Source organism: Aquarana catesbeiana, linkage group LG05 (assembly GCF_042186555.1).
Source record: "Aquarana catesbeiana isolate 2022-GZ linkage group LG05, ASM4218655v1, whole genome shotgun sequence".
Taxonomy (NCBI): domain Eukaryota; kingdom Metazoa; phylum Chordata; class Amphibia; order Anura; family Ranidae; genus Aquarana; species Aquarana catesbeiana.
This window is the reverse complement of record NC_133328.1, coordinates 111,782,032-111,795,074: the sequence shown is the minus strand read 5'-3', so window position 1 is coordinate 111,795,074 and position 13,043 is coordinate 111,782,032. Positions and strand designations below refer to the sequence as shown.

Here is a 13,043-nt window from a genome sequence, read left to right as displayed (position 1 = left end):
ACTGACAGGCTTCCTGCAATCACCTAGTATTCCACAGGCCCAATGACTCTCTTGTGTCAGTGTAAAAACATCTGTTGAATGAATTTATTGACTGAGGCTCTGATTTTTTTTTTACACCGTTTATAACAGGCCTGACCTAATGAACTTAATTTGTTGACATGTTTCTCTCAGTGTCTTTTACTTGATCCCCTCTCATGTTTCTTTCTGCTGTGCTGTTTTCTTGGCAACTACAGTTCTCGGACCATCAGCGTATCAACCAATTTCAAGTCTACCAGGCTCAGATGGATACAGTTGGCATGGCAGGATTAGAAAAACATCGGCCTGTGTCCAGAACCCAGTCTTCCCCTGCTGCTTCATCGTTACCTCAGCCTACTGCAGACCAGCCTGTCAAGCATGTCTATGAGACTGGTAGGACTCCCTGAAGACCTAATTTAATAGGCAGGATAAATTCACTGTTCTTGTAGGATCAACAGATTTAAATGCTTAGAATATCTCCAGTAGCTGAACATTCATCCTCCCTCTCTTTTGGCTGGATATTTTGAGGTTATGTCGGCATTGTGACAGCCAACATGGCTGATAAATCAGAAGCCGTACATTCACATACTCATAAATCACTGCTATCATTGAAGGCTTTTGCCAAAATATCAACAGGTGCACTTATGGGTATTTATAGTTTTATTGTTGATGGTTTGGACTTCCCACGTTCAGCATTTCAGATCACATCAGAAATGCAAATTTCAAAATCGCATTTGAAAGAAAAGATGATGGTCGCAGCAGCTGTGACTTTGACAAGGAATGATCACTTCACCACATTTTAGAGACACACCATGATTTCAAAGTTATAAAGTCTTTATATAGTATTTCATCAGGTCTTGGGTTTAACTTTGATCAGACTAAGAACTACAAGACCTCAGTGCAAGGCTTAACTTCATATGTAATCCTTTCTTAGGAGCTGTATAAACGGCAGTTTATTTTATAATCAGCAGCATTATAGAAATATAATTGGTTGCATACATTCTTCTATCCATATATTGAGTTGCTACAATAGGAACCATAGACAGGCTACTATCCACAATATCACAACTGACAAATAGGAGACAGCCACCATTTAATTCTATCAAATCATTTCATAATTGAGCCAGTTAAAGCACTGGTTATTTTTAATGCTTTCAATCCTGTTATTTTAGGAAAATGTGGATGGACAATTCCTAATGACTCACACCTCTAATGCGAGTTTATTAAATTAGATACTTCATATTGGTTTTCCGTTTTTTTTTCTTTATTCTTATTTTCTCAAAATTTGTATTTATTATTTTTTACTTATTTACAGATAAAGGATAACTGAGACCTTAAAGCCCTGCTAAAGTCACACATAGATATGCAGTCAGATAGAAATTGCATTAAACAACCTGCTTTTTTTAGTCTTATCCCACTTTCCTGTTACAGTAGTTGTGTAGGGTCCAAAATATGCCTGTAAAGTCTAATAAACCGCAGAGTTACACCTAGTGCTCAGTTATCAGCAATCAGTAATTGGTTAGAAAGTCTCATGCTCTTCCTCTCCTGTACAAATCTATGTGAGGACTTTGATTAAAGGTATGGCTGTTACTCAGCTATACCAGTCTAGACCCTTGAACTGAAAGGGCAGGAAGCAGCTTTTTCATTAAGACAATAGGGTAATTTAAAATTTTTTTGAAGCAAATAACAGTCACAAGTTATAATACGAAGGGTGGGTGACTCTAAAGAGATAAAAAGATGTTAGGCAATTGATCTCTAAAATTATATTATTTTTGAGTGGAAAACAGTGAATTGAATAGTCTATCATTTGGTTACTAGAGTCCATATGAGCTAGAAGAAGTGAGCATGGGATTCAGGTTTTGGTTGAACTTGGCCTTTACAGGAAACTGATGAGGCCATCCACACTGAGGTTCATTTATTAAGGCAAATAGGCTTAACTTTGCAAAAGAAATGTTCTCCTAGCTAAGTGAATGTGGTGAAAATTCACGTAGCAAAGAATCCCCAATTGCATACAAGGAAAATTAATTTAAAAAATCTGCATTGTTGCTTGCACATGATTGAATATTGAAAGTGATGAACATCACCTCATTCACTAAGTTAAGGGAAAGTACCCATGCAAAGTGTCTTTTGTCTGCAAACAGTCTATTTGTCGTTAGTAAACCAACAGCCAGTTAATCTACTATTACAGACCTAAATTTTAAAAGTGTAGCCTTCAAGGCTATCATGATGATTCTTGCTTCCTGTCCTGTGCCCTCTTCCAGGTCAGCATCTCAATAAGGAGTGAAATGAAGTGAGTTAGTTAAAGATATGGCTTTGGAGCTTGTACCTTTACAAATGAAAAGTGATGATTCACCAGTATATTTAGATTCTCTCTCTCATTTCGATTGGTATATTATGGTTTAATAAGACCCTGTTGCCAGACCATGTTATTTACCTGTAAAAGCCTCTCTTGTATAGACATCCAAATGTACCCGAGGCTGCTGCTGGGTGCCACCATCTATGATATGATGTCATCAGTCCCAGCCCCATCAAACTTAAGTTGTCACTCAATCACTCTGCCAAAAACGTACACTGTAAGTGAGCATTTAAAATGATTATGTGCAGTGTTGATTTTTCTGGGCTTTTCTTTTAGATTTTCTCTAATCTGGTGACAGGGTCTTTTTACGGCATTTTCACATACACAGAAAAGTCTCTGTTGCTAAACACCAGCCACTTTTTGTGACAATCTGCACAAGGGATAATACACACATATATATATATATATATATATATATATATATATATTAAATGTAAATTGCATGTCAAATATATTCAAATCTATCAAGGCATGGAACATCTATATTTGTGAATGTATATAACATGTTGCAGGGATTTAATTTTTTTTAGACTGTTAACCTGCAGGGAAAATAGATTGGTACTTAATTATCACATCTTCAGAAGGCCATCATTTAATCAACACACATGGGTGAACATCTGCTATTATTTCTAGACATAAGATCATTCTGATTGGCTTATTTTGAAACTTGGGCAGCATAACAGAAACCTCAGACCCCATCTACATGAAACAATCTAAATTCTGTTTTGTTATGGAAAATTCTACCATCATATGTAAAGAAGACAGAAAATGTAGGAAAAAAATAGAAATCAAAAGCAGTGGAGGTCAATGTAAGCACCATTCAAGAATATAGAACGAACAACATTTGTAATAAACATCTTTTAAAATACATACTTAATAATGAATACATGTATATTTTGTTGAAATAACTGACTTTTACATAATTTATTAATATACATTAAATGGACGTGACTTGACACACACATTATATGAAACACATGGCGGCCTCCATCCCTGATTTGGTGGATAGAGAAGAGGAATTTAGTGGGACTTTAAATGAGGGTATGCCATGTTTATTTATTACAATCTAGAATACATATCAGGTATTTTGTATCAAATAGATAGGTAGTCACCGGACTTACACTAAATATGCTGCTCATAGCATGCAATACAAATAAAAACTAGACATGGCAAATATACATGGTATAATAAATTGATTGAAAGATGAATGTAATAAAAACAAGTGACAGTTGGCATCTAGTGGCACTCTACGCATTTCTTGGCATTACAGCCATTCATCAGGAGTGTTATGAAGTAGTATACTGAGAAAGAAAGAACAGGGGTTAATGATAATGCCCTTAGAATAAAGGAGAAAAAGGGGAATTATGTCCCAACAAGGTGGAGATGGATTGGGATACTTACTAATACTTCAAACCCGGGGGAGACATCATGCCTTATACCCCTGCCTTCCTTGGCTGATACCGGACTTGGCCTTGAGGCTGTTAGTAAGTATCCCAATCCATCTCCACCTTGTTGGAACATAATTCCCCTTTTCTCCCTTATTCTAAGGGCATTATCATTAACCCCTGTTCTTTCTTTCTTAGTATACTACTTCATAACACTCCTGATGAATGGCTGTAATGCCAGCAAACACGTAGAGTTCACACTAGATGCCAACAGTCACTTGTTTTTATTACATTCGTCTTTCAATCGATTTATTATACCATGTATATTTGCCATGTCTACTTTTTATTTGTATTGCAAGCTATGAGCAGCATATTTAGTGTAAGTCTGGTGACTACCTATCTATTTGATACAAAATACCTGATATGTATTCTAGATTGTAATAAATAAACCATGTACTGTAATTTTATTTTTATGTTGTCATTTTCTCTTAACATGGCGTACCCTCATTTAAAGTCCCACTAAATTCTTCTTCTCTATCTACCATAATTTATTAATGTTATATACTGTATGTATGCATTTCTTACTTGCCATATATATATGTAAAGATCTGTCCCCAGTCATTCAGCATGTGTTAAATGATGAAAAAGAAGGCTAAGAGGGTTTGATTACTAGTTTTATACCATTTGAAAGCCTATGTGTATGGGACTCTTAAAAAAAACTGTACTTTTCCTATCCAAATCCATTAAACAACCCCAACCCACTCCTCCTGAATAGGGATGAGCTTCGAGTTCGAGTCGAACTCATGTGCGAGTTGAACATCGGCTGTTTGCCAGTTTGCCGAACAGCGAACAATTTGGGGTATTCGTGGCAAATTCGAAAGCCGCGGAACACCCTTTAAAAGTCTATGGGAGAAATAAGAAGGGCTAATTTTAAAGGCTTATATGCATGGTATTGTCATAAAAAGTGTTTGGGGACCTGGGTCCTGCCCCAGGGGACATGGATCAATGCAAAAAAAAGTTTTAAAAACTGCAGTTTTTTTGGGAGCAGTGATTTTAATAATGTATGAAATTTAAAGGAATATTACACTTTTATTGTTTCACTTTAAGCATTATTAAAATCACTGCTCCAGAAAAAACGGCTGTTTTTAAAACTTTTTTTGCATTGATTCATGTCCCCTGGGGCAGGACCCAGGTCCCCAAACACTTTTTATGACAATAACGTGCATATAAGCCTTTAAAATTAGCACTTTTGATTATTCATGTTCGTAACGGTGTTTGCACAAATTTTTTGCCTGTTCGCATGTTCTGGAACAGAACGGGGGAGTGTTCAGCTCATCCCTACTCCTGAACTAACCTGCACTAAGATCACTACCCTAGTATCTTAAGCAGACCTTACATGGATCGAAACCTGGCAGGTTCAATAAAAAAACTGATGAAATTTGATCAATGTATGGCCGTTGCCATTCATGGGAAGTCGATCTATCGATCGGCTGCTCATTAACTGGCTTGATGGAAAATGTTGCTTTGATCAGCACATGCAGCGCAAATCAGTGTATTCTGACAGTGGGGGAGACCTGCTGTTTTGGGCACAAATCCTTTAAGGCACTGACCACACCTGCTCACTGAGACTCGCTAGATTTGTACTCTGGAAATGTGTCCTAGTACAACTCCATACATGTCTATGAGGTCTGCAGGTGCAGAAGGTATGAGGTTCTATATGAGGGGAAGATAACATTGCGAAGGAGGTAATTAAGAAGCTGGGGTTGGGGTTGTTAGGGTAGATAAGCTTAGCAGGAGTGAGGACTAGTTAGAGGCTTTTGTGGGAGAAACAAAAAAATGAAAATTCCAACTAAAATGTTATCTTTTAAGTCTTAGACTTAATATAGGGTGGGGCAGGATTTTAGCTTTTGTCTGGTTTTTACTGCCTGTGTACCCTTTTTGGATATTTCCTTTAATTTTCTATGCAGTTACAGGGAATCTTACTAATGGGATCACAGGTAGCATTAAGAACCCAACAAACATTTGCTTCCCAACAGCAAAATGAAATTAGTTGGGACACTTGGATTATTAACGTTTACTTGCCTAAATTCCCCAGTCAACCCCTATAAAAGGTTTGGCTCACTACATTATAAAAGTGCGCCAAATCACCTCTTTTACTTAATGGGGTTAATTTACTATGGCTAGAACTTGTTATGTTCAGTTAGAAGATAAAATGAAACTGTGTACACTTTATTCATCCAATCGGGTGCAAGTGAATTTTGTTCTTCTTATTTCTCAGGCACTTGATTGGGTATTCAAAGTGAATACAGCTTGAGCTTATTTCCTAAGCTCAGTAAACATACACTTTTTAAAGTGAACAGCCACTACTTAAGTAAATCAACCCTACTATCTTTTCCCACTTTAAAGTCCCACTGAATCCTAGTTCACCATGGTTCACTTATATTGATTACCAAGACGAAGTTTCTAAAATCTTAATTAATTTACATTCATTAATGTTGTGTTACTCTCAAAGTCTTCTTTCATGCTTGATGTCCTGTATTTATACTGTATATATTTTTTTGAGATGTAGAAGTATACTTTGTTTAAAAAAATACTAATTAAGCTAAAATTTCAATGTTTCTTGATTTTATTTGGTATTTTTATTTACTTTAACTAAAATCATAATTTTTTGGGGGGCATCTACTTAACATGTTTTCTTACATCAATATCATAAAGGATGTAGATAAAATGTATCTAAAGGAATACTTAATTATTTAATTATCCTAATTATTGTATATTCCATCCATTGCAGTAAAAATGTTTAGATTGTTCCTACTGTTTTGAAATATACTGTTACCTGTTCAGTCTAGAATGTAAGCTGTTTATTGTGATCATTTCTCCATTCTTTGTATGTCTGCAATTCCTACTTTTATAACGATTTTTTTCTACTCTATTATTGATCAATTCTATATTTCTACTGTACTGTATATTTCTACTGTACAACACCCTATACCTATTATGATGATTTAAATGAAAGATGCATTCATAACATAAATAAAAACATGATTTGTGTACTTGCCAGTCCCTTGTTTCAATATTTTAAAACATGGTTGTGAGAAAATTGAAATGAAGCTGTTGCAAAAAGTTTTGATAAAGCCTCCCTGTAAAGAAAAGGTTTAATACTAACTTGTCTCACTGCCTGCACCACCAATCTTTAATGTTTTGAAGAGCTATTCTGGCTGAAACGTGTTTTGCAACTGGTGTTCTTTAGGAATTGATGGGTGCTTGGTTCCTCACTCTGTTGTGGTTCCATCCTTCAACCTTTCTACCACTACTCTACCTATGCATTCCTGAGCATGTTCAAAGAGTGACACCTGCAGTGGTGGATCTGACAGGATCCAGTGTGAAGGCGGGTTTATCTGGACAGAGGTTTTCTCTTGAACTAGCTCCACAGCGGTTAGATCCACAGTGGTTGGTGGACCTCAGAGATCCTCCCCCATCACAGTTCTCCTTGCAGTCATGTCCCTCTCCCCATCATAGTCCAGTCATAGTGTGCATAGGATTTTTTGTGTTCACAGTTTCTCATGATTTGATATACTTACTAATACTTATCTCGTTTTGCTTGATTATAATGCCATATTACCTCACAGCACTTTACAGTAAAATACACAGTAAATATGAAGGCCCTGTTCATTAGATCTTGTAAACATTTTTTTCTAATTAGTGGGAAAACAGTATGCAAGCACTGAAATAAATCAGGTATAAGATGATAAAACTAGGGTACCCTTCTGCAACCCACAGTTATATTCCACGGTGTAACACATGTTTGCAGCCTGAATTGAGGCTTGGTTTGACAGGCTTTGGACTTTTATGTCAATGGGCAAATGCAACAGGTGCCTTCTGCTTGCATTGGAGACCAGAGACACATCTGAGATCATTCAGAGTTCAGTGACAGGTGCATTTGACCCCCATCTGACCTGCATTTGACCTACTTCAAGAGGGTTTTTTATTCATATAGACTTTTATGAGGATGCAAAACCCATCTGATACAATCAAAAGCCTGCTGACACAGGCCCTAACTTAACTGCAATAAAAGTAATTACTTATAATACAGCCTCTCCTTTTATAAAGTTCCTCACATCTGTTGCTGTTTGGAAGGTGTGTGTTGACTTCTTTATATAAATTTTCCCATGGCGCCTCCTCTTCTGGGTTGGGGATCCCCAGTGTCATTCAACCCACTCCCTGTGAGCCTAGGGCATCAAAGTCACACCCCCTGATGGTGCATAATCATACTGGTCTGGGGTCACAGAAAACTATTACATGGAATGAATCTGCATCATTATGTGAGTGTGTTCTCTTCAGCATTCAGGGTCACTAGAGGACAAAATAGGACCTGCTACTTTATGTTGAAATTACTAATAAATAAATGATGGGGGTCCTTCACCAGTTTTGTTTGCAATTTAAATTGCACATTGTGGGGTTAATTTACTAATACTGGAGAGTACAAAATATGGTGAAGCTGAGCATAGAAAGCAATCAGCTTCCAGGTTTATTTTGTCAAAGCTTAATTGAACAAGCTGAAGTTAGAAATTGATTGGCTACCATGCAGAGCTGCACCAGATTTTGCACTCTCCAGTTATAGGAAATCAACCCCTTTGCTCTTTTTTTTTTCAACTTTTTAAATCGATCTCATCCTTTTCTGGTTTACCAGTCTGTAGATAGGTGCTTTATGAATATCCTGCAAAATGGTTGAGGGATTCAAACCGATACTAGCAAATCAAAATCTTGTAAACCCAATTACATCTGCGGTGTTTTTAGAAATAAGACCCAAAATTTTACCAAACTAAAATATCTGTTACAGACCAGTTTTTTATATTTGATGTTTGTTCTTTTAGGCACCAGTGATGTTTTTAAAAGTCTCTTACGTGTCAACGAGTGCCCAAATAATTGTTCCAGTCAGTTCCCAGATATAAATTCAAGCTCTACTGACACTAGTGTTTGTTCTGGCTAATAGTGCAAATTTTGATATATTTTTTCTCCCTCTTTAGTCTAAACATAGTTAAACATTTAAATGTATCCTGTCCGCCCATAAAAGGTCTTCTTTTCTATTTGCCAAAAAACAAAATGGCTCATTAAGATACAGATTTTGTAATTTGCACAGTGATCAGATGTTGGATCCCATCAAAGGTACAAATTAAGCAGACATGAGATTTGCCAAAATATCTTGAGTGCCAAATCTGTCTTCTGGGATTATATTTCTTAAAAATAAATTTAAAAGGAAAATATTTTAGATTAATGCCTATTATCCAGTGTACCATTTACTATAAGTTAAATATACAGCTTAGTTTGGTGCAATTAACAGAACAATAATCGCTTGTTTCAGTAGTTTATTACTTTAGGGGTCCTATTTATAAATTTTATCACTCTTTTTTCTAATGCATTTCATTGGAAAATGTGTGAGTCCTGGAAGAAAGTTGTGTGAATTTTGTTTGAAAAAAATTATAGACTACTAAATGTATGTTCAGACAAATTAAGTGCATCAACATAAGATTTAGTCATCCAAGGGTTGAAACTCCTGTCAGCTTTTTAATGTTTTCTGGAACTCTGTTAAAGAGATTTTCCTTTGCTTGTTTCTAGATGATAATGGTTTCACCAGACAGTGAGCCCGGGTTCACACTATAGCAAACACAGAAATCGCATGTGATTCACACCCGCACTGCTGTGCCGATCACATGTGATGTCTGTGCAATGTGAGTTTAGCCATACAGTTGTATGGCTGAACTCGCATTGGATTCGCATAAAAAAGGTACACAGACTTTTTTTCCCAACTGGAATCGGATCACTTGAGTGTTCACACCCATGCGATCTGATTCCTGTCCGAATCCACAGTTCGCACTGTGATCTGTGAACTGATCTGGGGGTGTCATTAACATTGTATTAACACCCACAGTGGTTCGCAAAAGGCAGTATGAACTGCCTGCAAGAGAAATGCAATGCGGTAACCAGCACTGGAATCGTGCTGGTTCCCGCATCGCGATAGAGTGAACCCAGGTTAAGTGAGGGAAGAACTCCAACAGCAACAAAGAAATATAAGTAAGTTGTTTTAGTAAAGTAGGGAAGCCCAAAACACCTGTCAGAGTTTTATCCTTAAAGGGGTTGTAAAGGCAGAAGCCTTTTGTGTGTAGCAGCCTCCTCAGCACCCCCTAACACTTACCTGAGCCCCCTCTCTTTCCAGTGATGTTCACGAGTGCCTCAGCCTTCCCTGACTCTTCACACAGCACAGCGCCATTGGCTCCCATGGCTGTCAATCAAAGTCAGTGAGCCAATCGAGAGAGAATGGGGTGGGGCCAAATGGCAGCTCCGTGTCTGAATGGACACACAGAGCTGCATCTCGGCTCGGGTGCCCCCATAGCAAGATTTTTGATCTACCTTATTTTGTATAACTACTAATTTATTAATATTTTTTTAATTAATTTTTTTATGTTTTTGTAAGTATTTCACTTTGCCTTTACTGTGGCACTATATGTACTGCTGGAAAGTGACCTTTTGTGTTTAAATCTGGAACAAAATAGCAAAAATGGAAAGCACCTCTACTTTTCTTGATGCGGACACTTTTTCATAACTACATTGCTTGTGTGGTATAATTTTGATTCATTTCAGAGCTGCTTGATCCCACCATTTGATCCGCTACTTGAGAAACGAATGGACTGTTTATTACTAGTAAGGCTGCTTTAATTTTTTTATATAATACAAGTACAATAAAATACAAAAGTGATCGTATATGATTGAATGATTGAACCCTGCCACAGAAAATCACAATTTTTGTTATATAATTATTATTATACAGGATTTATATAGCGTCAACAGTGTGCCCAAAACTTTATAATGTAGAGGGGGGACAGTACAATTACAATACAGCTCAATACAGAAGGAATTGGATGTTATATGACCCTATTTGCACTTACTTCTTGTATATATTTATTTTTAATAAGTCGAACTTTGCTAATTGGAATTCTCCTCTTAAGGTGACATGGTACAATATCGTAAGCTCTAACGAGCAGGGCCCCCTGATTCCTCCTGTATTGAATTGTATTGTAATTGTACTGTCTGTGCGAATGTTGTAAAGAGCTGCGCAAACTGTTGGCTCTATATAAATCCTGTATAATAATAATAATATATAGAAGTATGCGTTTCAGCCAAACAGAGTCCACTGTTGCCATTTCAAGTAATGGCTAGGAGGACTCTGGTAACAGTGAGAAAATAATGGTGCAGCGCTAATATCATTTGAAAAGTGAATCAAATGAAAATCAAGGTATTTTAGAATAAATAAAAACCCATAGTGATAATAGACATTAAATCACAATCATAGTAATAAATGAATATCCAAGTGCAAAAATTCAATGATTCAAAAGGTGAAACTGTAAACCACAACAATTAGATAATACAAATGCAATGAAGCAACTAAGAATCAACTGTAAAAAAATCTAAAAACCAATGGTGCTGTCAAGTAAAACAAACAAAAAAGTCCACTTTGTGACAAAAGGTGTTGATAGATGAATATATCTTAAAATATATAAATCTTGCTGGCCAAAACATTGATTTTCACACTACCACTGAAAGTGCATAAAGAGTGAAAACGAAACACCACCACCGATAACACTGAGGCTTACCGGAGTGTGTGAATTCAATAGGACCTACGCCCCATGAATCGTTCAGGATTGTCGGTGATTACACACCAATAATCGAAACACGGATATAGATGATGGAACAATTGGATATGTAGCAAACCCACTCTCCTCACAATATTATTATTATTATTATACAGGATTTATATAGCGCCGACAGTTTACGCAGCGCTTTACAACATTAGGGCAGACAGTACAAGTACAATACAAATTCAATACAGGAGGAATCAGAGGGCCCTGCTCGTTAGAGCTTACAATCTAGGAGGGAGGGCCAAGTTATACAAAGGGTAATAGCTGTGGGGGATGAGCTAATGGAGAAAATAGTGCAGTTGTTAGATGGAGGCTGGATAGGCTTCTGTGAAGAGGAAAGTTTTCAGGGATCGCCTAAAAGTGGATAAAGTTGGAGACAGTCTGACAGATTGGGGTAGGGAATTCCAGAGGATGGGCGAGGCTCGGGAGAAGTCCTGGAGGCGGATATGGGAGGAGGTGATGAGGGAGCTAGAGAGCAGGAGGTCTTGGGAGGAACGGAGATGGCGATTAGGTTGGTATTTTGAGACTAGGTTAGTGATGTAGCTGGGGGCAGAGTTGTGGATGGCTTTGTAACTTATTGTTAGTATTTTGAATAATAGCCACAGTCAACAAGGAAAAAGGAGTCTCCAAGGGTATATCGTGGTGTGGACTCATGTGTAAATGGCCAAAAAGGAATAAAAAGCGCACATAGCGTGAATCCACATAACAAGAGAAATTTATTTGTAAAAATGAATAGTTACACTCACACTTTAAGAAGTAAAACAAGTGCTTGTCTATCCAATAAGGTGACGCAATGGGAACAGTAGGCTCGACACGACGCGTTTCATCCACAAAGATATCATCTGGGGTGTCGTCCCACTGGTCCCACTATATATATATATATATATATATATATATATATATATGTATGTATGTATAAAATATCCCATAATGTTAGGAAACAAACCTGTGCATGGTTGTCCTAATTAATGTTGTATGTCCATGTAAAAACAAAGATGGCGTCATCGCTTGCACTGCAAGCCTCGCTTTGATAACATCCAGAAGTATTACAGCGAGGACCAGAAGTGATGCAGGCTGCTCCAAACCTCGCTATAAATTAGGGATGGGCCGAACACCCACCCTGGTTCAGTTCGTTCCAGAACATACCGAACAGGCAAAAAATTTGGCAGAACACACGAACACCTTATAAGGCTAATATGCAAGTTATTGTCATAAAAAGTGTTTGGGGACCTGGGTCCTGTCCCAGGGGACATGTATAAATGCAAAAAATGTTTTAAAAAAGGCCATTTTGTCGGGAGCAGTGATTTATTTATAGCTTAAAGTGAAACAATAAAAATGAAATTTTCCTTTAAATATCGTGCCTGGGGGGTGTCTATAGTATGCCTGTAAAGTTAGGCACTTTTCCCATGTTTAGAACAGTACCACAGCAAAATTACATTTCTAAAGGAATAATTGTCATTTAAAACTGATCACGGCTGTAATGAATTGTCGGGTCTCAGCAATATAGATAAAACTCATTGAAAAAAAGAGCATGGGATTCCCCCCAGTCCATTACCAGGCCCTTTGGGTCTGGTATGAATATTAAGAGGAACC

At 37.2% G+C, this 13,043-nt stretch overlaps 1 protein-coding gene across 7 annotated transcripts in view; it reads left to right on the top strand.

Annotated features, from left to right (window-relative positions):
* The window catches only part of HDAC9 (histone deacetylase 9), an 872,451-nt gene extending 868,988 nt beyond the window's left edge, over nt 1-3,463 (top strand). For all 7 annotated transcript variants that reach the window (XM_073630072.1, XM_073630070.1, XM_073630071.1 and 4 more), the window contains one exon: nt 234-3,463. In XM_073630072.1, the coding sequence (XP_073486173.1) occupies nt 234-422 (189 nt within the window). In that variant the 3' untranslated portion in view covers nt 423-3,463. The remainder of the gene's footprint in view (nt 1-233) is intronic.
* The last annotated feature ends 9,580 nt before the right edge of the window (nt 3,464-13,043 follow it).